This window comes from Perissodus microlepis, chromosome 18, assembly GCF_051167445.1.
Source record: "Perissodus microlepis isolate ML-2025 ecotype Zambia chromosome 18, ASM5116744v1, whole genome shotgun sequence".
NCBI lineage: Eukaryota > Metazoa > Chordata > Actinopteri > Cichliformes > Cichlidae > Perissodus > Perissodus microlepis.
In genome coordinates this window covers 10611312-10637882 of record NC_140478.1, presented here as the reverse complement: position 1 = coordinate 10637882, position 26571 = coordinate 10611312, and the positions used below count along the sequence as shown (strand labels likewise).

Genomic DNA, 26571 nt, shown 5'->3' with positions numbered 1-26571 from the left:
AAAGTACTGCATTGATAAGTATTGAGAAGTTAGAAATTCTTCCTAGATCTGGCCACTTGACTAGTCCGAGCGATTGGGGTAGAAGGACCTTTTCTGCAGCACTTCACCAATCAGGCCTGTTTGGTAGAGTGGCGAGACTGAAGGTTACCCGAAGGGCTTTAAGACCATGAGAATCAAAATACTCTGGTCTGATGAATCAAACATCGAACCCCTGGCCTGAATGCCAAGCATCACATCTGGAGGAAACTAAGCATCACCTGGCTAATACCATCCCTACAGTGAAGCATGGTGGCGGCAGCGTCATGCTGTAGGGATAGTTTTCAGAAGCAGGAAGTGGCAAACTTGTTAGGATCAAGGGTAAGATGAATGCAGAGATGTGCAGCCTAGATGATAACCTGCTCCAGAGCGCTCTGGATCTTAGATTCATGTTCCAACACAAGAACAACCCTGAGCACACAGCCAAGAGTGGCCTTGAGCAGCTTCAACAAAGTACTGAGCAATACTTTTGCTCAGTACTTTTTTAAACTGCGTGACGAATTCTCTTTAAGAGAGAACCGACATTCACGAAAAACGTGGAATCACACCAGGCATCAAACCCACCGAAACCAGCTCGACAAGCTGGTCAGTGTCGCCTTTCTTCAGTATCATTAACAATATCCCCCGAAAACTGCTATTAATACCAGCATCAGAGCATTTATTCATCACAAGCATGAAGAATCGTCATTTAGTCAAAAAGCTGCAGTAGTCTTCTTCACAGTACAGCCACGCAAGAAAACACATTTTATTGGATGTAAATGACATGTAATAGTCCCCACGCAGCTGGAAATGTACCTTGTGACACCTCATTTCTCATCCTGCCTTTGTTCAGCGTTTTGTGTAGGTGGTCTGAACCGAAAACTCTGATCACTAATGTATTCTGCGGTGGTACAAAGACTCTCTAATACACTGAAGCAAACCTATCCAAAGGTCTGCGTGTGTGACAGTTTTCCACCAGGAGTTTGTGCACGGGAAAAGCCTGTCAGCATCACTCAGTCACGTCAAGCAGAGACACTATGCTTGTCTCCAGGCGTTATATTGCGCATTTAATCTCTATCACTCAGCAAGTAAAGAGCCTCGGGGTGTTTTACAGAGAGTAAAACATTCTGATAACCCAGAGGTATCGTGAATGACTGTGTGTGTGTGTGTTCCTCTCAGCTTTGATGCAAACAGAAAGCAATCTTTTTTCTGTCAGAGGTGTTGGGCGGCGCACGCCTCCCGCCAAGCTTACCCTGAGGAAGGAATCGAGCGCTCCGTTCTCCATGAATTCGGTGATGATGAGGACGGGGCAGCTTCGCGTCAGGACGCCCTCCAGACGGATCACGTTGGGGTGGTCGAACTGACCCATGATGGAGGCCTCGGCGAGGAAGTCCCGCCTCTGGCGCTCGGTGTAGCCGGCTTTCAGCGTCTTGATCGCCACCACCATCTCCCTGCGCCCGGCCTGCTTGAGACGCCCGCGGCACACCTCGCCAAATTCACCTGGAGCGAGGAGAACGAGGTGGCGAGAGGAGGGGTGGGGGGTGATGGAGGTGGGCAGGGGTTGAGTGAGCAGAGGAATGAACGGGGAGGAGGGGTGGCGGGAAAGAGAGCGTCAGGGAGAGTGCGGGGAGAGGAAGCGTTACTGGTCGGACTCGGGAGTGAGTTGAGGGCCGACTTCGACTGTGGGAGAGAATTAGAAATCGCTAGTGGGGTCAGGGGTCGAAGATGTTGGGGAGAGAGGGAGTGACTGGTATAGATCGAGTGTGCAACCTGGGAGGGGTGCAGGGAAACAGAGGGTGGGCGAGGTACTTGAGGGTTTTGCATTTGGTGCCTGAGTACGAATGTTTACAAGGGAAGGAAAGACAGAGAAGACAGGAAGGTTGAACGAGCGGGAGCAGACTGTCATTTGAGGTGAAGTTAGGACACAACATGCTGCTGGAAAGACAAGAAAGAAAGAAATAAAGGAAGGAGGGGCGGAGAGCTACAGAGAAGTCCTTCCCACCCACAGCACTCATGTGCGCTCTGAATCCTAACCTTGCTCTCCCACAGAGGACTCTCTAACAGAGCAGAGCCCGGCCTTGATGGCATACTCTTGCTCAAATAAATGTTTAATAAAGGTAAATTATTCTGTCCACTTGGACGAAAAACAGCAGGGTTCTTTACCTGCGCCGATGACTTCTTCTATTTTTACACAGGAGATGTCTATTTCTTTGGCAAACTCGTGGACTGCGTCATTGGGGTCCTCGTAGGTGAAAGGGTCGATGTACACTTTGACCCCCGGAGAAACTAAAAAATAGAGAAAAATGGAAAAAATCTGCATCTTTAATGTCGTTCATATGAGTTCATCTGTTCAAAGCAAAGCTTTAAATACGGCAACTGCTGAATAATATGAGTGAAATCAATGCTGCAGTATAAATAAGACATGTTCCTAGCTATGCTGTGTTTGATCCACAGATAGCAAAGCCAGACGATGAATCCACACTGATTTATCTCAACAACTTTGTGGCGAACTGCTATGAGATTCAGCAGAGACATTCATGTAATGAAAAGGATAAATCCTAATCCTAAAGATCGGTCCGACTTTTCATCTAATGCACAGAGTGGCCACATATTTAATAAGTGAATCGAAATATGGCTACAGTGAGAAGATTTCTAACATACAAAAACAGAACATAAGATATAAAACACGGAAAAATCCACTTAATTCCTACATGAACATTTACACTGATGTAGGAAATCGTAGGCATCTGCCCACATGTGAGTTAATCCCAGGATCAGGTCAAAATTTAAGGCCTAATCGTGTAATTTCCTTCTCGACACATACAAGGTTTTAATAATCACACCACATGTTATTTTCAGAGACCTTATAGTTGCATCCTGAGAGCACTTCTCTCTCAGACTGAAGGTTTGCTTGTGGTTCCTACGGTATTTAAAAGAAGATTGGGAGGCAGAGCCACCACCACCGCATCCACCACTCAGCATTTAATAATTAGCTGTTATTCATCTCTGGCTCTCTTCCACAGCGTGTCTTTTATCCTGTTTTCCTCCACTCATTCCCAACTGGTCATGGCAGATGTACGCCGGACATTTTCTTCCTTTTAAAAGGGAGTTTTTCCTTCCCGCAGTTGCCAAGTGCTGGCTCATAGGGCATCATATGATTTGGGAGGTCTTTACTTTATAATATAAAGCACCTTGAGGCGACTGCTGTTGTGATTTGGTAAAATTGAATCACTGAGTTTAGTTTATAATAACTGCAAGTGACACTATTGTGCTCAGACAGAGACTCACAGCACAGCAGTAGATTCTTAGTCCTGTTCTCCTACTGATAGCGCTTTGATTAAGATCTGTGCAGCGAGGCTGATGTTTTGCATTAGAATCTATCAAACCTATCAAAACAAAATACAGTTAACTAACAATTCATTTTGCTTTAATTTTGGCCTTCAAATCACAGCATCCAGTCCACAGGCAGACAGAAAAGTGGAGAACTTGAATCACATTGGGGAGCTTGCAATTCATGTCATATGTGTCTCAGGGGGAAAAAATAGAAACCAAACAAATGACTTTCTGCAGACTGAAATTTCATCAAGCAAAGACCTCAGAAAAATGTTGCATTAACAAATATTTTACATTTCAGCGTGTGGGCAGCCCCTCCTCGTCCAGTGTGGAATTATTTCCCGCTGCGCACGTATCTACTTCAACTCAGATGATCTGTGCGCTCGACCTCCTCCGAGACAACAGGGAAATGTTTTTCTGCCTCAAACAGGTGATTGGATAATTGATTGAATCAGTGGGCTAACTGTGCAGGCATGAGCAAAAGTAGCACAGAGGAGACGGTTTCCAAGCTCAGCACATAAACTTACTGTATTGCTGCAGTTTCTCAGTGTACTCCAGCTCTGACCCGCTGCGCTGCTTCCTGTAAACAAGAAGCACATGAGAAAAGTCACATTGACATAATCAGCCCTGGCCAGCTTTCCAGGTACAGTGAATCAAGCTAACGTCTAACTCCGCTATCAGATAATCACAGGCTGAGGAGGAAACTCCTGGCAGCACATCTGCTTTTTCCTTTCTTTGTTTCCCCTCTTTCGGAGCTGATTTGTAGCAGCTAACAGTTTACCCCTCTGAGAGCATGTTAAAATTTAATGAGCGTCTTTGTTCAAAGTCTAACATACAAAGTGAAAACATGTAGTTCAGCCTGTCGGTAATGAAAATCAAACACTTACTTAAGGCAGACAACAGCGATAACCACCAAGGCAACAATGACCACCAGACCTGCGGACGCCGAGCCGATGATGAGAGGCAGCTGGTCCTGCACGGACTTCTGAGGGTCACCTGGGCCACGGAGACACACAAATGAATGCATAACAGCAAAGAGATTAAAGGGTGGCTCGCGCTGCATGCATAATGGCTACCAATTAAGGCAGCCATAAAAACTATCAAGTCTGAACCCTCATTAAGAGAACCGCTGCAGCAGATCATCAGGAACAGACGGTAAAGTGGGAGAGAACGAGTCCGTACTGTGGAGGCTGGTGCTGAAGTCCATGGGGTTGCTATAGCGTCCATACCCAGCAACGGTGCGTGCTCTGACCTGCACCACGTAGGGCGTGGCAGCCCGCAGCCCCTCCACCTTGGCTGAGCTGTGCTGGGAAGTTACAGTGTGTGACATTGCCTGGCCCTGAAGGAAAAACATAAATATTAAATATTAGAGCAGCAGGGTTATGTGTGTCCATCTTTCTATCCTCGCTCAGCTTCACAAACTAATATCATACTTTGAAAAAATGGCGTGTCATAATCTTCTTCTTAGGGATTAAAGGATGAATTCATTATTCGTGGATGTGCCAGTCCTTCTTTTTATTCTAACAGACTAACAAGTTTTGCTCTTGCTGCTTTCTTTAGTCTATTACAAGCGTGGCAAACATACGGCACGGGGGCCAGAATTGGCCTGGCGAAGACTCCGATCCGGTCCGCTGGAGAATGTGAAGGAGGACATACACACTGTGGACTTTTGACTCATACATTTCATGGCTTGTAAAATGAGTTTGACATCCCTGGTCTGACCAGCTGGTTTTTTATCACTAATAAATGAGCCATTGCTAGCTGAAGATTGGCAATTTTCTTCTAGCTTTAGTGTTATAGACCCTTTTACAGTTTGTAAACAGTGATTACGTAGGCAGTAAAAGAGTCTGTAGCTCTTTTTAGTATATAACATTATCCTGGAAGTGTCACTTGTGACCACAGTACTTGGTGTTTAACAAAAATTGCAGTTATGTTTTAAATTCAGACGATAAGTGTTCTTTAAAACAAATACAGCTGAAGATGAACTCATAAAGAAAGAATCAAACCTGTGCTGATATTCAGTGTAGCAGGAGTAGGTCTTAAAATTTTAAAATGACTTAGCATTTTCCTCCCCTGGCTCCTTTATCTGAATGTCAGCAGATTTTTTTTTTTTTTATTGGGCTTTTTCTGTGAGACGGTCTGCAGTTAATGCAAGCTTTAGTGGTAGTCACGTTTTGTACTACAACATAGAAAAATCCAAGTTAATACCCCTCTTGTGTATTCTGAAACTGTAACCAACCCAAGCCAACACAGAGGAGCCAAAAAACTACAGCTTCTTTAATGGCCACTTGAGGCTTGCTCTAAAAGTGACTCAATCCCCATAGACACTCATGTTAAAATGTCCAACTTTACAGCATTAAAAACACATGTTTACAGCCAGGCATTAAAAAAAAAAACAGTTTGGACCTCTGTGGATAGTTTCCCTCTTTGTTATAACTGTATCCACCGAATACTGGAGTTGCATTAATACAGTTTATAGATGCAGCTGCTGAACAAGCTTGTTAGTGTTTGCACTGTTAGCACTGTTAGAACTATGGCATCTAAATATTGAGATTTTGGAGACACATGACCTCTAACTACTTGACTAACCTGACTGTCATTTGGACAATGCAGGGTCAAGCGAACAAGTCCCAGTCACGCAGGCCTACAGGCCGGTCAATGACAAACACTTGTGTATGACTGGGTGGAAAAAGCCTCCTTGCGATTTCTTTGGTCACTACTATGTTCCTGCAGTCGTAGTTAGAAATTGAAGCGACAGACATGTGTACAAACTGTCCGACTACTCTCTGAGCTGTAGTGAGACTGTGAAAAGAGCAACACAACACATAGACAGCAAAAAATGCAAATTGCAGGCTGCACTGATGAAGCACAACTTTTACCTAAAAAGTGAAAAATCTTTTGTGATTTGCATCGTGCTTTTTCTTGTTTTACTGCTGCTGTTAATGATTAAAGCAATTGCTAGAAGATTTTTTGTGAAGTATCTTCTTTTCAATCGATTTCAACCTTCAGGACAGGGGCGCCACCAAGGGTGGTTTCAGGGGGGGGGCACTAGTCATCCCCCCACAATTCTCCTGTCTGTCCAGGAAGGCTGCTGGCATATTTTTCCATATATTTTTTTGGTTGTTGTATCACATCCAGGGTTTGGGTGTGACACATTGGAAAGTAATACTTTAAGCTTGATTTAGACTTCTGTGGGAAATCTTCATCATATCTTACAACATGACTGGAAGCCCCTCTTAACACTTAACCTTCCACATAACTTTTCTCCCAAGAAATTTAACTACATGCCAGGTCAAAGCTGCCTGGAAAGACTATGTTTCAGTAAGAAATCTACGTCAGTTAGTGTTCAGAGAAGAGGAAACTAGCAGTTTACAGCTTTTGAGGACTGAACATATGGGCATTAATTTTATTTTTTATTGCATGAAGCGACAACATCGTGATGGTGAAATGCAAACTGTAACCCAGACAACAACAAACGCTAACGCAACATCGACTCCTTGGAAGCGTGTGCACAGAGAGTAAGCTAACACAAAGCTAGCCAAGAACCCATAATGATGTTAAAGCTGAGAAAGTGCTGATCACAGCCCAGCAGCCAGACCCTGAACTTCAACAGGTAACAAAGGCGGTGATGAGCAGTCGGGTTTCCAGCACTCTAGCCTTGATATCTCCTTATAGATAATTCTAAAGTAGAACAATTATGGAGATCCCTTTAAAGTCTCTTAGGGTTAGGTTTCAACTTTGCTTTGTGGTGTTAGTTTTTTGTTCATGCATAAAAACTAAAAGAAAGTTAATGTCTCTTCATTAGGATGGGGATTTGTGTTGCTGTGTGGAGGTGTAGCCTCGGGTTTTTATGTGGTAATTATGTGATAATGCATTTTAGGTTATTACATGGATTAATGTAGCAGGTTTAAGTAGTGTAACAAATTACTTTCTACAACAAGTAATTCGATAGCACAAAGCATTACTTTTAAGAAATGTAATGAGTCATGAGTAATACACTACTACCCCAACAATGCATACATGTACCGGCATAAAGTATTTAAAATACAAAATATGAGTAACTGTATTCCGTTACAGTTACCGTTTAAAAAGGTGGTATTCAGAATACAGTTACTTTGTTGAAGTAAATGGATTAAACTGCGGTCTTTTCTTGTTTCATATGTTAGGCTGTCCCCTCTCTATTTTTGTCCCCTCTCTATTTCTGGTCATTTCACGCCGGTGAAAACCCAAATAAAACATGCAGAGGCTCTAATGCCTGGGTCTCAATCTCGCGGCACATGTCACCTCTACTTGCAGCCCGCATAATGATGTTAAAAAAAATATTTTTAAAAATCATTGTTCAAAAAATTATTTAATATGAAGGCAATAGGCAGAGTGTTACAGGCATAGCCCCAAAGAATGTAGCCTCATGGGCAGTGTAACCCAGTTGTAAGTAAGCTATTAAGACTCGACTGTATGCTGTGTTTGTGTTTTTCTGCGAAACAGTAAGTTCCGTTGGAGCAGCCTTCCAACGCCTCTCTCTTGCTAGAAAGTATATCCAGACAACAAAGTACAGCTATTTTTCGGCTACGAGCCCGACACGGAGCCCGACACGGAGCCCGACGTATTAGCCAGAGGTCCCTTTACTACGGTTCAGAGCCACTGACCTTTTTTATATACGCGCGGAATAGTTTTCAATACAAGATCGCAGCAAAAAGTGCAGCCTTACCTAATGTCCACCCTACTGTTACTCATTTTATATCAAGATTTAAAAATCTAGTTGGTATTGGTATGGCAAGTAACCTTCAGTAATAGTAATAAATCACACAGCAATAGTACATTCATGTAGTTGTAAAAAGTTTGATAATATATAAAGTAATCCAAAGTATTCAGAATACGTTACTTTCATTGAGGAACGTAACGGAATACGTTACAAAATACATTCTGGGGCATGTATTCTGTAATCTGTAGTGGAATACATTTTAAAAGTAACCTTCCCAACACGTTCAATAGAGGTGGGAATCACCATACATCCCACGATACGATATTATCACAATACTTAACGCACGATACGATATTATTGCAAATTTTTAAAATATTTTGCGATATTCACATTCTGTACATAAAGGTAAACTTTATCAATATTCATTTTATCTAATATCAAAGTCTCGCACTCAGTCTTTCTCTCATCTCAGTCAGTTTTATTGTTGACAAACTGAACGGTTTGTATTACAGTCTAGTCCAACTTAACTGAATGCAACCATCTGGTACAATTATAGCTATTCTGAACTATGCAATTTGTGAAAACTATGCAGCCCCTTCAGCAACTGAAGAATTTGAAAGTAAATTAAAACAAAATATAATTTTACATTAAATAAAAAAGTTTTAAACTTAATTAAAATAAAACATGTCTTAAATTAAAATAAGTAAACTGTCATGTTTATTGCTGCCATAAAAAAAGTTAAACACATTTGGACAGTGAAGGATTCTTGCTCAGAAAAAGGATCAACATGCTCTGAAGTCAGAGCATGTTCCAGTCCACAAAAACTTTTTTTGTAACAAAATATCGATTTCTGCTGTCCCTGTATCGATACATTATTAGCAAACAAAATATCACGATACTACACAGTATCGATTTTTTCCCCCACCCCTAACGTTCAATATGGTGGATAATTTTGGACAAAACAACAGCATGACAGCAGCTAACACACTTAAGCTGAAGCTTCAAAATATGGAGCACAAGACAAACAGGTAACATCACGGTGCTACACCCATGACATGTCTGAGAGTAAACATCTACCAACAAGTGAAACTCGAGATGTTTTAACACAGGAGATTAGTGGTAGTATGTTTATAACATTAACTAATTCAATTTTTGCTTAAAAAATAATAAAAGATGTGTTCATTTATACAGATTATCTTGCTGAACAAAAAATAACAGGCAGCACACATCTTTAATTCATTGTTTGAAATTTTCCAGTTTAACCAAAAAAACCTGTGGGAAATGGCTACTGTGGCTAATGGTGCTACTATTAGCAAACTAGCTATTGCTAGCAAACGCCACAGATGAAGTTCACAGCTCTAACTGAGCTTCTGTTACAATACAGTTTAGTATTTACTCTAACTGAAGGGTGAAGGCAGTGTTCAGCATTAGCACAGAAAAAAATAAAAGCTGCACTTTAGAAATGACACTTTTAAATCACAGATTTAGTTTATTGATGCACAGCAGCTGACTAAGTAATATGCTAACTATGGCTAACACTCCTAGCACCTACTGGATCCTTTTTTTAACTAAAGATTTATTCCTATGCATATTAAAGTTCTGAAGCTCAATCATTTCTACATTCAGAGCCATCCAGAAAAATATTGGACCTGCCTCAACTTTTCCCACAATTGAATGTGAAGTCATCCAGCAAAGCTAATCAAATGCATGCAAATCACTTTGTGTACATGAATGGAGTAATTCTAACATTTGCATGACAATTGCAGAGATGGAGGTTTAAACGACAGAGAGATGATGCTGCTGTGAAATATTCATGAAATTCCCCCTGTCAGGCTTAGAAACGCTCCGTGGTGTTTTTGCCTGTAAAGCTTTAAAAATAATGGGCCTGGTACCAAACGCTGGACTTAGCAGAGCCATTGCAGAGCTTTATTCTTTTAATATAGGGGTGGCAGTATACTCGGATGTTTAGCCATCCGAGTTTATTAAATGGCCCTAGGGAATTTGATCAATGCAAGCGATGCAGCATCTCCACAACCAGTTGCTGAGTTTGCATAAACGCTTATAATATAAACGTCCACCTCCATCGCAGCATTACACCAGTGTCCAAAATATAATCTTGGTCAGAGTAAATAAGACACCCACTATGACCTACATAAGGCAGCAGCTATAAAGGCAGAGCTTACCCTCTCGTGGTATTTAATCTCATAGTCCAGGATGACTCCATTGGGTTTCTCCGGGGGCAGCCACGACAGGCTGAGCGTGTCTGAGGTGGAGCGCATTAGATGGACAGTTGGCACTGCTGAAGGTGCTGTGGGTGGACATCAGAGAGAACAGTATATTATTACACTGGTACTGGAAAGTGTGTTCATATCCAAGTTGGCGGGTCCTCACAGTAAGTTGCCAAGATTTTTCCTCTTCTGAAGTCACAAACCATCCAAGTAAGATAATTATTATTCAAAATTCTTCAACCTGAACGGTTAAAGAACAGAAGGATGCGATTCACCTTCACCGCTCTGCAGTTTATTGATTTGTGAGGCCTGAAGAAGACTCAACTGACAGCCATTGTCCTGGGCCCATAAACTGCAGTAAGGTGGATTAAGTGCAGGTTAACTGGGAAAGTAATTACAGCGTGTGAAAAGCGCTCAGCAGTTTGGTTGATGATGACACTGCAAATATTAAGTGGAGATGCTGAAAGGTGACATTGGCAGTGATGTAACGTAAGACGCCTGGTTGACAGTGGGCTGAATGCTGACGCTGGCGATATAGTGTACATTTTACATTTTATCTGCCTTTTCCTGTAACACCCTCAGAAAGGCTGAGCTCCTGCTCAGTCTGTCCATCTGTCGCTTTCAATGAGCTTGTTCAGCAATGTTTACTCTTGGTGTTAGCACCGCTCTGTATCCTAAAAGCTCATTAAGACACTCATAGACATTGACTGAACGTGGGATTCACTAACCAGCCTGTTTCATCGTGATGCTAAGTGGTATTGATTGGAGCTACTCTATGAATGAACTTGTGGAAACATCCAGTGTCACTGACAGATGTTCTACTAACCGGCTTGGTTGGTGGTGATGTTGACTATGGAGTATCTGGGTGGGGTCGTGTTTTTCCCGGAAACCCCGTTGACAGCTTGCACCTCAAAGCTGTAGCGGGTGTGAGCCTGCAGGTTCCTCACCACCACCTTCCTCTGCCTCAGCCCCAGCCGGCGTGGAGCGATGTCCACGTTGTCGTCGCAGCGCGTGCACGGGCTCTGGTCTCGGAGGCATTTCTTGCACACGACGTTATAGACGAGGTCACTCCGCCCACCCGTGTCCTCGGGCTCCTCCCACTCCAAGGACAGAGAGGTCTCGTTCACGCTGGATATGACGTTGCGAGGCGCCGAGGGGATCGCTGCACAAACACAGACGCGCACGTAGGTGTTAAAACAGGTGGGCAGGCAGAGAATAAAAACACACAGTGAGGCTTTAGTCATGCTCCCTATGCAATGCTGGCATTATCCTCCCCAGTGGTGTAAAAATCCTTTAATATCTCAGGAAGAAGATGTGCTGTTAAGTGTACTGAAACAGACAACATGTTAAGAGAACACAAGCAGAAAACCAGCAGCCCTGTAGTCCATTCCTATGTATAACCACTCTCGGTGCTTATGGAACTTAGCTAATCTACTCTTGATAGAAATTCATGTTCTCGTGCCAGTATGACCCAAGGCCACCGCAATTCAATAAGCAGTGCTACGTTTTTGAGTCAAGAGCCTTTGAAACCTGGATAAAGTATGATAAACTAGGAGGGAGGCAACACAGATTGGTTCAACAGACGTGCTTTTCATCCTGTTACAGGGAGAGAAGAGAAGCTCTCTGCCTCTAAGCTTCCAGCAGCAGAAAGTCTAACCTGTCTCACAGCAGAAAGAGAGCGAAGGGGGGGGGCTCTCTCAAGCTATCAGCTCTGAAACCGCCTGTCCACGGACTTCAGCTCAGCCGGCTCGCCCTGAGCTCGGTTTCACTCACCCTGTCCTTTCTAATTAGGCAGGCACAGTTCAGAGTGGAGGCTCTTTTAATTGGACACCCATCTAAAACACACGCTGAGTCCAAGCTGCCGGCCATTGACTGGCTGAGCCTCTCTTGTGCAACGCACACAGCTTCCAACACAAAGCGCAGGCTGCCTGGCACAAGCCCTGACAGACCGCAGGGACAGAACTGTCAGGCCTGTGTGTTTGTGTGTGTTTGCATGTTTAGTCGAAGGCGGTGTTTGTGTCCCTGCCCGCCTGTCTGCACACACTGGTCGGTGTCAGAGTCCACAGTGTTCCTGTGACGAGGATCTGGGGGAGACAGTTGCGAGCCGTGTGTGTCACTTAACGTAGCGAAAGGCCCCTGGGGCCTGACTTTACACGGTCAAGGCAGCACATGTCGCTCTCCATTAGCACGACTGGGGCTGCGGCTCCTCTCCGAGGCCCTTCCATGCAGAACGGGCACTGACACCGCGGTCAGCACCAGACCCGATTACTTACCACCAAACTACCGTTAAATTTGAAACGCTGACAGACGCGTGTTTGCCATTTTAAAGTCAAACTGAGTTTTGAGCATTGTGCATTCGGCTTCGCAGCCTAGAAAGAGAAAATGTTTGACATTTGAGAGCCCTGACGATTTTACTGACGCGTTACCAAGTGGAGCTTTTTATCGACCTGTAGATTGTTGACACATTCTTTTTTCGTAATTTCAGCACATAACATAATGTTGCTTTACTATTCTACTACATTGCTACCAAGGTAGGCCCACCTGCTGCTACTTTCCACTCAGAAAGTGAGTTGGTCCTGTTATTATTTCAATTTTATTGAGGGAGAACTGAATAAAGATCGTCCCCACTAACTTGAATACATATTGCTTGCCTGGTGCATAAAGAAGAGCCCCAAAAGTAACCCAGCTTCCAGCTCTCGTTCCATTTGTGTTTCCCCCAATGGCTCCGCCCTTATGTTCCCACTCCAACTATGAAGACTTTGTGGTCACATGACTGCTAACCATGCGATGTTAAATCATCTGCCATTTAAGACATGTGAAAAACCCAGTCTAACATTCCTATTAAACCAGCAAGCATCTTGGCGAATGGTTGCTGGAAGGCGCTGTGAAACTGATAACGTCTCAGTCACACGGGATTAGAGACCGTTCAATGACCCCCTGAACCATTGATCACTAGGAAAAATGTCTTCCTCAAGCAGCTGGCGAAAACCTCTAGGCGAATGCTTTGGTCACTAGCAGACTGCTGCAGTCACCTTTAGTTTGCATAGAGGACGCCAACTTGTTTCCTATTTCCAAAGCAGCATTTAAAACGGTGAGAAATGCAACGTTTACCTTCAAAGTAAAAGTTGCACCTTTTAAAAGGCCTCAGCTGCAACACTGAGCACAACTTTTACTTTGATGATGATGATGAACGTCCTCCTGTTTCTGGTTAACACTGAACTTTTCAATGCCTTCCATGTAAACTACGAGCGAGCTGCTGGCGACTGACTTAAGCAAGCATAAGGAGGTTTTTGGTGCAGCATCAATGTTTGCAACTTGCAATTTTACTCATCGACTGCCAGCAGCATCCAGGAACCACTTCACTATCGGTCAGTAAATATACGTTTTTCTTCTCCTGACTGGTGGTTGTATCGCGCACAGCACAGTGGACAACTCCTGCGTCACGAGAAGTCTGAACACACTGCAGTTCAGCAGCAATTAAAATCCTCTTTCCGTGCCAGTGGAAGATTTAAAAAACAAAGAATATGTTTCTCAGATTTTTAAAAATCTTGTCACAAAGCAGAGTGTTGCGCTGTAACCGGGTCTCTTGATGTAATCATGTTTGAAACCCAGCACTGGGATTTGTCGTGAAGGCAGAACAAGCCCTAGCACTGGGTGATAGAGGCGGTTCGGTTAAGGAAAAATGCAACCCGACAGGTTGCCAAAGTGTTTGCTGGAGGTTCCTGGCTGCTGCTAAGTGAAACCAGTGCTGCAACCCGAAGTGGTTATCATGGGAGACCCCGAGTTGTCTGCAAACAACCTGCAGCTTGATCAGGTTTGGCTGCAGGAAACTGGCAAAACCTTTAACTGGCTTCACCATTTCTCTTTCTGGTGTGGTGATAACCGCCACCTAAAACCAAACACAATCACGTGATTTGAGAAAAAAACATGTTAACATAGTCCAGTACTACAATCATGACAAATCGACACTGAAGTGTGCAGACAAGCTGTGCAGTTTCGTGTGCCGTTCTGCTAAAACAGAACCCAAGAATGTAATCATTTCAAGCAGCATCAATCTAAAAAGTGACAGAGTGTGCAGAAGCACACAGCAGCGAAAACGGCAAAATCCTAGCATCTTCCCCCAAGCTGGTTTTAAGCCTATTTACATACATTGTTCCGATGAAGTGACACTTTCATCAGAGTGAAAGATTTACACCCCACAGCGAGCACTAGTGTATTGGGCACAATCACTACTTCTCTTTTTGGTATGAACAGATTAAAATTAAGCCCCTACAAACAAGTCACAACGAGCACCAAAGATATTCCAAATTCAGACTATTTTTCCAGTCTGTGCAGCGGAGAGTGACTTACTAGTGCAGGCGGAGTCAGGGGGGTCACTGTCAGCGCGGTAGAAGCCATTCTGGCACGGACAGATACTGGCTCCTCGTGCACTGGTGCGACTGTTGGCTGGGCATGGAGCGCAAAATCCCTCTCCGAATTTGGATTTGAAGGTCCCGGGGATGCACGCTGGATGAGTGGGCGAGAAAAATGAAAAGGACAATAAGAACAAAAGCAAAAAAAAAGAAAAGATCTATCTATCTAAATAAATAAATAAAGGAACAAAAAAACAAACAAAAAAAAACCATGCTGGGCTGTCACTTATCTACAAGACCAGCGGCTATCACATCTGTCAGAGAACAAAGTACCTGTGAAGTAGCAGCAAAGCTCAATATTTATGGAGGAAGCGCTGATACGTACGTGAGAAATGACGAACACTTAAGCACGAGGGCTTATCTATACATTTGCATCTGCTCTTTCATTTTCACTCTCTCGGCTAGGTGACATTAATCTCCCTAAAAAGAGAGTCGGGATGACAGCAAAGTTTCATGTTGAAGAGGAGGAAAAAGGGAGGATAAAGATGAAGACCGACTGCTGACAGGAGATTGCTGTTGTCAGACAAACAGGGATGGAGAATGCTTCTGAGAAAAGGGATACACCCTAAACCCATCAATCAGTGTCTGCTCAGTCCTCGGTTCTCCGAATCCGCGCCGCGGAATACAAACAAGGCCTCCACGCGCGTGTGGAACGGCTCCGTAATAAGCCAATAAATCAATCCGAATGATCAGAGCAGACGCGAATTAGCCGAGCGGAGTTATTAGGAAAGCATACGAAAAGTACGGTTATCTCACACGATGTGTCCAAAGCGATTCGTTTGAATTCCAGAGCGTCACGCTGAAGGTTGCGTGATATCAAGTCTTAAGGATAAAACCAGCATAAGCCGAGACTAAAGAAGGATTCAGATAAAGGGGATTAGCAGCAAAAGGTCCGGATATATCAGCCCCCCTTGTTTTACTGTTTGCCACATTCCTAACCGGTGCTGTAAAAGTGGCGGTCTCTGGCAAACATCTGTCGTGTCAGCATGAGGGCTCCGACAGGAGAGAGTCTGTGATTAACTAGTTGGGTTAAGTGGTCTCTCGTTTTGAACTCAAGTTCCACCCTAATTCCCCAACAATGACACTTTTAGGAAAAATCAGCGCAGCTAATGACACCGCAACGGCGCTGTGCAATAAAAAGCCAAAGACGAGACGAAAATTTGTTTTTTGTTTTTTTTTTAAACTTTCACAATCCCAAAGAGACCTTAAGGCTCTACAGTCTGTGCTCTGATTTATTCTTTTTCGTGTTAAGGGCTGCATTGTCATCTTCTCTTATTTGTTTGTTTTCCCCCACTCCTTTTCGAGAGGGTGCTGAATCACCCGGCGCTCTTTTCTCCAATCCATTAACCTCTTTGGAGGGCACCATGATTTTCCAGTTTTTGATACACTTAATGTTTCCCTCTCCCCGCTCTTATTGTGCCTCATCCCCCTCTTCTTTTCTCTTCTTCGCCTCCTCCTCCTCTCCATCTCATCCTGTGTTTGGCTGTGAGCGAGAGGCAAGACTGAGGTAAGAAATGAAATGTCTGAGTGATTAATGTTAGCGTGGCAGTGTTGGCTCACGTTGGTCTGAATGGTGTTAATGAGTGTGGCCGCCTGTAGATTAACTAACAGGAGGCCGCGGAGGAAATTACACTTCCTCATCACAACCGCTGGCTGAGGCCCTGGAGAGCTTTTTATCAGGCGCTGGCGGCAAGCTTTTAACCTTGAGCAGCCAAATGGCAACGAATGAGCTCTCAGCCAATGTTAGACACCATTTCTCACATCCAGGTGAGAGGAAGCCTTGCTTGTCTGTCTTTGACTTCCCTGCACCTTCCCTCCCTTTTCATTTTCTGTCCTGTTTTCTTTTTTTTGGGCACATTCAACCCTCTTTACTGTACATCGCGCTATCTCCCTTTTCTCTGTTAATATCTCTCTTCTCCGGACTCCGTCTCTCCGCCTCTATTATGCGCATTTTCCTTGCCTTTCTGTTTCTGTGCCTTCCCGCTATCTTTCTCTCCCTCCTGTCCTGCCCGCACAATATTTGTATGCGGCTCCTCTCTACAACAGCTCATTAATTCATACTCTCCTCCACCCTCCTTCACCCACCCCCTCTTTCAGGAGCCACACAATAAATGCAGGGAAGAGGGCACAGACTGAGGTGACTTGCGCCGAGCATATAAAGGAGCTTTGGTTAAATAAAAGTCGAAATGTCTGTTAAATACACGTACCCTGGCACTGAGTGCTGTCTGCTGAAGGTTCAAAGCCGGCGTTGCAGGTGCACGAGCCCACGGGAACCATCCACTCGCCGTCCCCGTTGCAGTACAGCTTCAGCGGCACGGACAGCTCCATGGCGTTGTTCACGCAGGCCCCCGGGGCGATCACCAAGGAGGTGGCTTCTGCTCCCGTAGCGGTCTCGGGGAAGACGGCAAAGTTGGCAATGGTGGTGGAGCACTTCTTGAAGAAAACCCTGACTGAGATTAGAGACATGCAGGCTCCCAGGTCCTGGAAGGCCAGGTAGAAGCCTGCCTTGGAAAGGGGGCCAAAGCTGCGCACTTTGGTGTTGATCCTTCCCGCTTCCAGCAGAGAGAAACTCTCATCTGGGGCAATAGTATCCACCTTCACGTAGGGGTTCTCCCTCCACAGAGGGCTGGTGTCCGTGGCCATGTCCCCATCCGACTCATAGTAAAACAGATTAAAGGTCTCTTTGCAGGAGCCTGGGATGTTGGGGATGCTTGCACAATCGCGGACGGAGAACTTGAGCTCCACGTAGACGCGAAGCACGCCCTTGCGGGGTATATAGTCCGTCCTCAGCCAGTTGTTCTGGCTGGGCTGTTTGACATTGCACACCTGGTAGGTTCTGATTGGGCTCATGGAGTCATCGTATCCGCTGACCTCCTCCCACTGTGGAGACAACACGGAGACACTGCGATGAGGGGAGGTAATGACTGTAAATACTGTGCAGAAAGGAGCGGAACGGCTTTAAGAATTAAATGAGGAGAAAAAAATCCCCGTGATTATCTAATGCTTTCTCTCAACGCAAAAACAGTTCCATTTCTCGCTCAGCACCGACCGAGCTGCTGCAGAAGCTCAATTTTTAATACGCTGATAATTAATATTAAACAGTGTTAAATGCAGTGCATCCTAATGCAAACTGTTCACCCATAGAGAATGTTGAAAACAGCTAAGTGATGTCTGGCATAAACATGGTTGCACGAATATACAACACGTGCACGCCAACACACGTTCCCACAACGTGCGTGTGCGCGTACACGTGGCCTGTGCAGAATAATTTGCAGCTAAAAAGTTTCTAATTGCATGAATCATTCAGAAAATTCTAATTATTATGGACTTTCAATAGAAAACATTTTCCCATTAAAACAAATTTCACACATTATGGCTGTTTGACGAGTTCTGATACCGATCGTGTGTCGCAGCTCAGATCATCAGCAGGAAATCAGTCACTTGCGGGGCTCCGTCAAAGCTCAACTTCAGTAGCTATTAAACAAGGTGCAGACACACCTATAGAAGGCAGCGCTCGTATCGCTGTCTGTTGCGCTGCAATCGAAACAGCCCCGAAGGAAGACTCGGTTTCTGTAACATCCCCCCCCACCACCACCACCTCTCCTCCATATATGTATAATGCAAACAGTGAGTTATTTATTAAAACGGCCATCTAAATGCAATGCTTTCAGTGTGATTGCACTATGGCAGCACTCTGGAGCATTTCAGGTTACATGGACTCTTATATATATCCTCTTTTGCCTACACACACAACACAGGAGCACATATTTGCATCTGCTTCGGTTTGTGTCCCTGCGAGTCTGATGTCTTGCTGCAGAAATAGTGATTTAGGGGCCCGGTGTGACACGGGCACCATCTATGGCTTTATGTGTTGTTAACAGTTGCGTCTCTATATGGTAACTAACATTAGCAGCTATGATAAATGTATCGGTGGGTCAATAAATTTAGTCCATTAGGAAATAACCTTGTGAGAAGTCAATTGTTTTGATTCCCCACCGCCGCCGCCGCCGCCCCACCCTCTAATTCCACGTCGGACTGAATGCTTCGTTTCCATAACAAATGAGCGTTCCAGAAATTGATTATTTCAACCGGAGGAAAATAATGCATAACTCATCTCACGTCTCTGAGCTCCCCGCGTGCAATTTATCCCCAAACGATGAGCCCAAGAGTCAGCATTAGGCGTCGTAAATCACCGGCAACCCCGCTGATGCACTACCTGACAAATATGATAATTGCCGGGCCTCCTTGAACGTATGGGCTTGTCAGGCGTGAGGAGAGGGGCTGCCTCGCCAGTCGTGACATATGACTTCATGGATGCTGGGACATTTCAGAGCCGGCCCTTGTTTGGTGGTGCTGGGGGGGGGGAAGAAGGGAGCCGGGGCTGCCGGAGATCGTTTCCATGGAAACCCACCATTTCCATTGACTGACTTTGCGCTCATGTAGCGAAGACAAATTACACTGGCCGAGTGTGGGGGAGGTCTGTCAGGCTGTTAGCCCTGGGGTCAAATTCATGTTGTTTTATTTTCTCACAATTCCTATAGGGGGTATCAGCTGAAAACCTTAATTTCTGTCTGTAATGCGCTCTTGGGTCCACATTAAAAAAGACACATGCTTTCAGTTATCAGGCTACTATATCCTAGGGAGACATTCAAGGTAAAGTCTAGCTAATAGTCCTTAAACGTGGCGGGGATTTGACTCCTGTTTGTGTGCGCTTGCTCATTAGTATGTTTAAAGTGCAATATGCACAAAAAGCACAAAAAAGATATTCCTTTGCTGATCTTTTCACGTGGTCTGAAAACTGAAAATCTTTGATATCCTCCACACAATGTCTCACAGTGTGCTTCTCATTTGCTTTATAGAATCCGAGAAAGCAAACATACACTGCAAAAACAAAGCCATAAAGCAGCAGGAGGTGTGCTGTTCAAGGCAGACTGGGCTCTATTAACAAGCAAATGGAACAAATGCTGTTAAAGAGCGAAAAGAAAAAAACACAACTAAGCTAAACACATGCGCAAACTCACCCCACTCTCTGGGAATGTGGTCCAAGCCAGCTCTGTGGTAGCCCACCGACTGTCCATAAGGGTTTCTGCAAATTAAGAGTAGGAGTAAGGTTCACAAACTGGGAATTCAATGGTGTGAGGAAGGATAAAAAAAAACAAAAAGTGTTGCAACACTTTAAAGACCACACACACACACACAGTTCTCTGTTCTCCAGAAACGGATGCAGGTAAAAATGACACACACACCCCTCGCTCCATAACCTCCACCCACATGCGTTCAGTTTTTTGAAAGCTCTGACAATCGTGGCATATCTGTGCTGCTGCCTAATTAAGGCTTTCTCTGCGTTTGGCACCCACAGGTGCACTTCTTTCAAATATTCATTTGTGGACTAAAAGAACAAAGCCTGTTCAGGGTTTTCTTCAGAGGGGAAATATTCCAGGGGAATTGAAGGGGGGGGGGGTCACATGAGCAGGAATATATTGTTCTCTGAGGCAAAAACACAAAAAACTGTGACCTCTCTCAGGTGAGCAGATGCTTACGTCACCTGACTGTTTACAACTTTGCGAAGAGGTGAGAGCCGAGTCGACAATCTTTTAGGGGGGAGGATGGGGAGGAGAAGTTGAGAATAAACAGCAGGATCAATGAGCTCTGTCGTCTGGCTGTCAATCACACGTTTACCTGAGTGGGGGTGATCTGCTGAGTTCATCTGATACCTCACTCACTCTTACAGCTGTGTGGCCGTGCAAGCTCCCATTGTTCCTCTGCTGCTAATTACTGAAACAATTACACTTTTCTTCGCGGAGACTCAATGACACAACTCCCGCTGTGCACCATTTGCTCACAAGTTGTTGATAACAGCGCCGGAGAAGGGTGTGAGAGGCTAAAACAAATAGCGTGTCCTGTGTGGAGCAACAGTAGCACTTGGTGGCTTTGTTCCGGTGGAGCCCACTGAAGACAGTGGTTACACCACAGTGTGTCCTTGGCTTTTGAGTGTCACTAACTAAAATAAGTTGCATTTGGGTGACTAAATCGGTCGTCCATCTGTGGCTGCTGATATGAGCGATGTGCGTTATTCAGACAAAACCACAGCGGCTTTTCTTCTTCTTTTTTTTCAGAGCATGGGAGATAATGGACATAGATCTATACATGCACGGGGATGGATTACTTTTCAGTGGTGGTCAATAGTGTGCCAGTGGAAATGCAAGATTACACTAGTTTTAATTCTAACTGCAGAATGAAAGACACACAGTGATTGGTGGATATAGGAAATTTTACCTGGGGGTGGGGGTTTAGGCAGGGTGGCGCATTCCTCTTTAAAAAGGTATTTGAAAATCCCCTATATGTTAATGGAGCCAACAAAAAACGCTTTAAAACTATTTTTGTATCATTATCTCTTCTAAGAAAACAAAGAGACAATAAATGAGACGCAAAAAGGTTCTCCAGAATAAATACAGAAATAAATAAATACAGAAAACAAACAGAGAAAAATAACTTAAGTTACTGTACAGGACTAATAGAAGGCTCCACAGCAGGGGGACACTTGCCCCCCCCCCCCCCCCCCCCCGCCCCCCCCTGTAGATCCGCCCCTGCACTGATCTGTCTTTCATACAGTTATGTTCACATCGAGGTTAAAGGGAAGCAAACAGACATCCCAATGTGGCGTTTTTATGCTAGGTAACGTTGGATGTGTGTGTAAATGATAACAGCCGCTTGATGTGCAGCGATAAACTGAGAGTTAAATCCTGTAAGGCTTCACTAATAAAATGCTTGAGACTGCAAAAAGTAAGTGAAGATGAAGCACGCAAGTTTAACATAAAGCTTGAAACCGGGGTGGGTGTGCTGTGTCTTAGTTTGATCTAAAGCATGATTCATGATGATTCAATGCAACCATGCATCACGATTTCCTGTAGGTCACCTGTGTGATCTGATCCAGCCACTAAGAGTTTATGTAATGAGTTTATGCTCCCTGATTGATCAGTCGCCATCTGTGATCCTCGGGACACGTAGCAGCATTTTAGACACTTATGGGAGCAGCTTTTCCCTTTCTGACTGGGATCCAGCTAATCTAGCCGTGTACATGTAAGACGTAACTGTGCATTAGCCGTCCCTAAACGATGGTTAATTAGGCATTCACTAATCACATAAACTCATAATGACTTGATAATTTTGAAATAATGGAGAGCAAGAGGAGTCGTGCGTCGTGCATTAGCTGAAGAAGAACTAAAAATGTTTTCCTTTACACCCCCTTTATTAATTTTATATTCTGTTACAGTGGTAGATGCTCACATTAAGCATGGCCAAAGTTCAGTGAGGTGAGCATATGTGCAGGAAATCCCTCTGAGCTATATGAACCAATCACTTTTAGATAGCTTTTTTTGGTGCTTGGCTCTGTGATGTCAGCAAGAAGGAATATCCCTAATATGGTTAGCACTGAAGCCCCACCCCCTTGTTATTAAACCTTCTGTATACCAGAGGCAGCCAATCAGAGGCATGCTGGCTTAAAGGGAAAGGAGCTAAAGCACGTTGTTTCAGACAGAGAAAATAAGGAGCTGGACCAAGACCCAGAAAGAGGAAAATGAGGATTTTTTTTAGAGCTAGGAGGTACTCCAACCCAGTCCAAGAATGAAAAACACCGTGCGGGAAATTAGCATAATAGGTCACATTTAAGTGTGGGATTTGTGCTTAAGCAGAATTTATTTAATGTACAGTACATTCAGAAATGAAAAGTAGGCTGCTAGGTTGGAATAAGCATATGAGTGGTGCTGCAATAAAGAAAAAAATCATTTAATTTAAGGAGGAATAAGTGGCTGCTTCCATTTTTGTGTGTCTGCGTGTTGACAATAGAAATCCCATTTACCTGGGCATCATAATTAATAGGTAACATTTGCGCAGAGGGCAAATGCATTCTCAGTTTTCTGAGCTTTACGTGCGAAAGGGCATGAGCGACAGCGGTTAATAACTTCACTTGTCGAGCCAGAATGCACGTTCGTGTACAAGGTTGTTTTACTGATTAGCACGACTCGAGCCAGAGAGAGAGGGACTAATCAGTGAAATCAGCGCCTGTTGTCTTTGCTTGGCTACACGCGGGCCCTCGGCGGCGCACAGCCAAGTGAGCACTGGACGGCTCGCTGCTGATCCGTGGATCCAGGCCCGTCTCCAGAGTGTCTGATCCACCCCCCACACCTCCCCTTCCCTCTATCCCCTGTGCCCAGAGGCAACAGGAGACAGATCCGCTCAGCCTCAGCTAACCACAGCCTCGAGCTCATGCCTCTTTAAAACAGGCTTCACCTCACACGGCGCAACAAGCAGGGGCAGCAAGGTGACCAGCTGATATCTGTAAAAGCCCCCTCTGTGAAGGCAAGGACTGCACCCAGCTGATGTGAGAGGGGAGGGGGGGGGGTTAAGAGGGGAGTGGGTGGACCTTTGACCTCCATGTGGAGCAGGAGGAAGACAATATGTCTACTGAGATCTTAAAGACGTGGACTCCTGTGCAGTCTGGGCTCACGTGCTGCTCGAAACACTAAAGCTGCAGCGTGAACACGGTTTTCGTTCCTCACCGGAGTGTGTCAACGTCCTCCTCCTCCTCCTCATCACCATCAAGCCACTGACTCCCAGAAACCCGCTGAAAAAGATCCCATTTGTTCCACACCTCTTCCCCCTCCTCACCCCCACCCCTTCTCCCGTTAAATTTACAATGCCTCTGAGATCCCCTAACTGCTATAACTCAAATCCAGAAATCTCTTCCCCTCCACCACCGTTACCACCACCTCTCCCATAAAACTACAGCAGCAGTGGAGTCGTTCTGCCCCCAGGGGTAAAAAAAACAATGCTCTGCAGTGGGAACTTTAGAGCATCACCACCCCCGTGGCATTTGAGGCTCTTTCTTTCTCCCTTTTTTTGTATTTTTTATAATCGCCAAAATGCCACACAGCTCTGCGCTCTGGGAGCTCACACACGCTGATGTTTTATTCACTTTGTACGAGCGGCCGCATCATGAAAGAGACCCCCCTTCCCCTTGTACTACACAAGACACTCTGCCGACGAGCAAACACATGAAATATTAACAGCCCAAAACATCATCATCATCGTCGTCGCCGTGAAGATCTGTAAATGCTGCAGGTGTTAATAATAATAACTTCACTCACAGTGCACGTCTCTCTCTCTCTCTCTCTCTCTCTCTCTACAGGCTCACAGCTGAGTGCGACGCTCAGTTTCATGCCTGGTGATGAGCACCTTTTTGTGCTGCTGACCTAATTTAAACACGCGCAGCTGCTTTTACAGGTCAACAAATAACGATTCTTGTTGACATTCGTGTGTGTAGGAAGCAGGGAAGGAAAAACAAATATGAATGAGGCTCTCTTTTAATATGAAAATCCGCCCCCCCCCCCGTCCTCGCTTCGAGCGTTTTGCACCGCAGCCTTGCGGGGCGCGTTTGTAAAACGCTTTCTGAGCGCTCATCCATCTCGTTTACGAGCTTTTTTAAAAAGAGTACAGTAAACGCCGACTGTAAATGAGAGCATTAGAACGTAAAAACGTCACAGCTGGCCCAGGCTTTTACTGCAATCTGCTGGCGCGAAACGGAGATAAGTCATCCTGATCACTTTGGCAATTAAAGCGCACACTTTCAAGTTGCCAAGGTGGATCCAACAACAACAAGTGACCCCACTGTTCAAGGCACATGTAATCCCGCCCACACCATCATCACCACGACTTCTCATTTAAACCCGAGTGATGATCTGCCCTTCATGTTTACCCTCAGAGGACAAACATTAGTTAACCCCCGTGCTTTGAGTAACACTTAGTGGTCGGGCTGAGGGGGGGAAAGCGGGGCTGATCACCTTTGGCGTCAGAGCCCACTGGGACTCGGGGAGTGCTGCTGCCGCTGCATTGATTTACTTGCTGACACCAGAATTGATGAGGGATCAGGGGCTGGCCACGGTCCAGGAGAGGCAGATTGGACGGGGAGGGGAGAGAGGGAGGCGAGGCGAGGCGAGGCAGAGCAGAGAAATGTAGCTACAGCTCGGAGAGAGGAGCCCACGGGCGAGGGAGCAAGGGATGTGGGCGATGGTGGGCTTCTCCCCCCGGGGGAGGTGGGGAGAGAGCTGGAGGGGCTCCGGGGTGGGCTCGCAGCGCACTTGTTAAGCCGCTGACCTTTAACTCACACTTGTCATCTGAAAACGTTTCACATGAGCGTCCCAGCGGCATTGTCCGGGGGCCAGAGATTGAGCCACACCGGGACTTGTTAAAGCAGCCCCGCTTAACAGGACCCACAGCATGTCTGCACCTCTCGCACGCATCACACGAGGAGCCCTTTCTTTTTCTCCTCCGTGGAGTCCGTCTCTAACCTCTGTGGAGCTGTGGGGGGGGGAAGAAAGGTGGGGCAGGTGAGCATCCTCATCGGGCTCGTGGGTGTGACAACAAGGACAATAGCAACAGGGCAGTCCTTCAGCCGCAATGGAAACACAGGGGAGTAATCATACACAAATACACACACACACACACACACACACACACAGAAACACACACACACGGACTGGGGCGTTCTGATGCATGTGTGCATGAATTGCAGACTGACGCTCAGCCCAGGAGCCCGCCTTATATTTACAGCCGTAATTACGGAACACACGAATGCCGTGTTGCATGTAATCTCTCCGATGTAGACAGCGTGCATCACTGATGTGGTGTTCAAACTGACCTCAGCGTGATTCACACTGTCATGAAAAGGAGGTACAGTGTGTGTAATTGTATGTTTTTGATTTTTGTATCCCTCTGCCTGACAATGACACGGTTCGCTGTCAGTTTATAGCGCCTACAAACAGCCCATTGTTCATCCGCGGGGAGCAAAAAAGTAGTGATGAAAAATATCAAACGACCTACCTTCTACAGCCAGGACCACAGGGACAACGAGGCTGCACACCCACAGCAAGTAATCCATTGTCATAAACCAGGCTTTTGCAACATGAATAAAGGTGTGTAGACCTGGAGTGGATGGATGGATGGATGGAGACTCAACCACGGAGCACCGCAGCCGAGCTTTTTGTTCCTCTCCACATTCTCATGTCTTCAGTTGTGATGAGGGCTCTCGCCGCCCCATTCAACCCAAATCCTCAAAAGAACAAGAGGTAGCCGAGCGCGTCTGTATGTTTGCATTCACCCAGCTCCCCAGATCCTCCCCGGAGTGTAGTTGTGGATGCGGTGCTTACAGGACCGCTACGCTGCGCCCTTTTCTCAGTCTCATTCTCTTTCTCTGACTTTACCGACACGGAGCCTCGGTCCAGGGGCGCATCTCTGTGCTGCTGCCCCCCGCGGGAGAAGAGGGTGGAAGCCCGGAGTGTGAAGCGCTCTCCGCCCGCAGAGGAATCTGTGAAGTCCGCTCTGACCACACTCCGTGCGGCTGTTGCTCCTCTGCGAGAGAGATGTGCGTCGGAATGGCAACACAGGGGCACAGACACACACACAGACACACACACAGAGGGGGGCTGGGAGCTCGAGGCGGCGTCAAGACAGACTCCGTGAACCCTCAGTTTCCGGTAGGCACTTTCAAAACAAGAGCATGTCTTTAAAGACAACTGGATAGACATAAAAATCGATGAATCGATAAATAGATAGATAGATACCTTATTATTCCCACAAGGGAAAATGCGTGTTTCAGCAGCAGGATAAAGAATTAAAATACTACACTCTACAATAAACAATAAATGAATAGCACAAAATAAATTATCATTATTATCATTGTTATTGTTATTATTAGCAAAGAAGCAGCAAAATCTGTGATGTGGTGTGTTATTACTAATAGAAATTCTTGAATTTGTAGTTTAGTTTATATCATGTAGTTACCAAAACCTGTGTTCACAAAACTTTATTTATTTAAGCCACTTCT

At 45.3% G+C, this 26571-nt stretch overlaps 1 protein-coding gene across 1 annotated transcript in view; it reads right to left on the bottom strand.

Annotated features, from left to right (window-relative positions):
* ephb3a (eph receptor B3a) overlaps positions 1-26170 on the bottom strand; it is a 37564-nt gene extending 11394 nt beyond the window's left edge. The window contains exons 1-11 of the mRNA XM_084911643.1: positions 25569-26170; positions 19712-19776; positions 16898-17570; positions 14629-14784; positions 11105-11440; positions 10234-10358; positions 4531-4687; positions 4236-4344; positions 3876-3928; positions 2179-2301; positions 1268-1515 (exon numbers count right to left, since the gene is read on the bottom strand). Of these exons, the coding sequence (XP_084767769.1) occupies positions 1268-1515; positions 2179-2301; positions 3876-3928; positions 4236-4344; positions 4531-4687; positions 10234-10358; positions 11105-11440; positions 14629-14784; positions 16898-17570; positions 19712-19776; positions 25569-25632 (2109 nt within the window). The 5' untranslated portion in view covers positions 25633-26170. The remainder of the gene's footprint in view (positions 1-1267; positions 1516-2178; positions 2302-3875; positions 3929-4235; positions 4345-4530; positions 4688-10233; positions 10359-11104; positions 11441-14628; positions 14785-16897; positions 17571-19711; positions 19777-25568) is intronic.
* Positions 26171-26571: the final 401 nt, after the last annotated feature.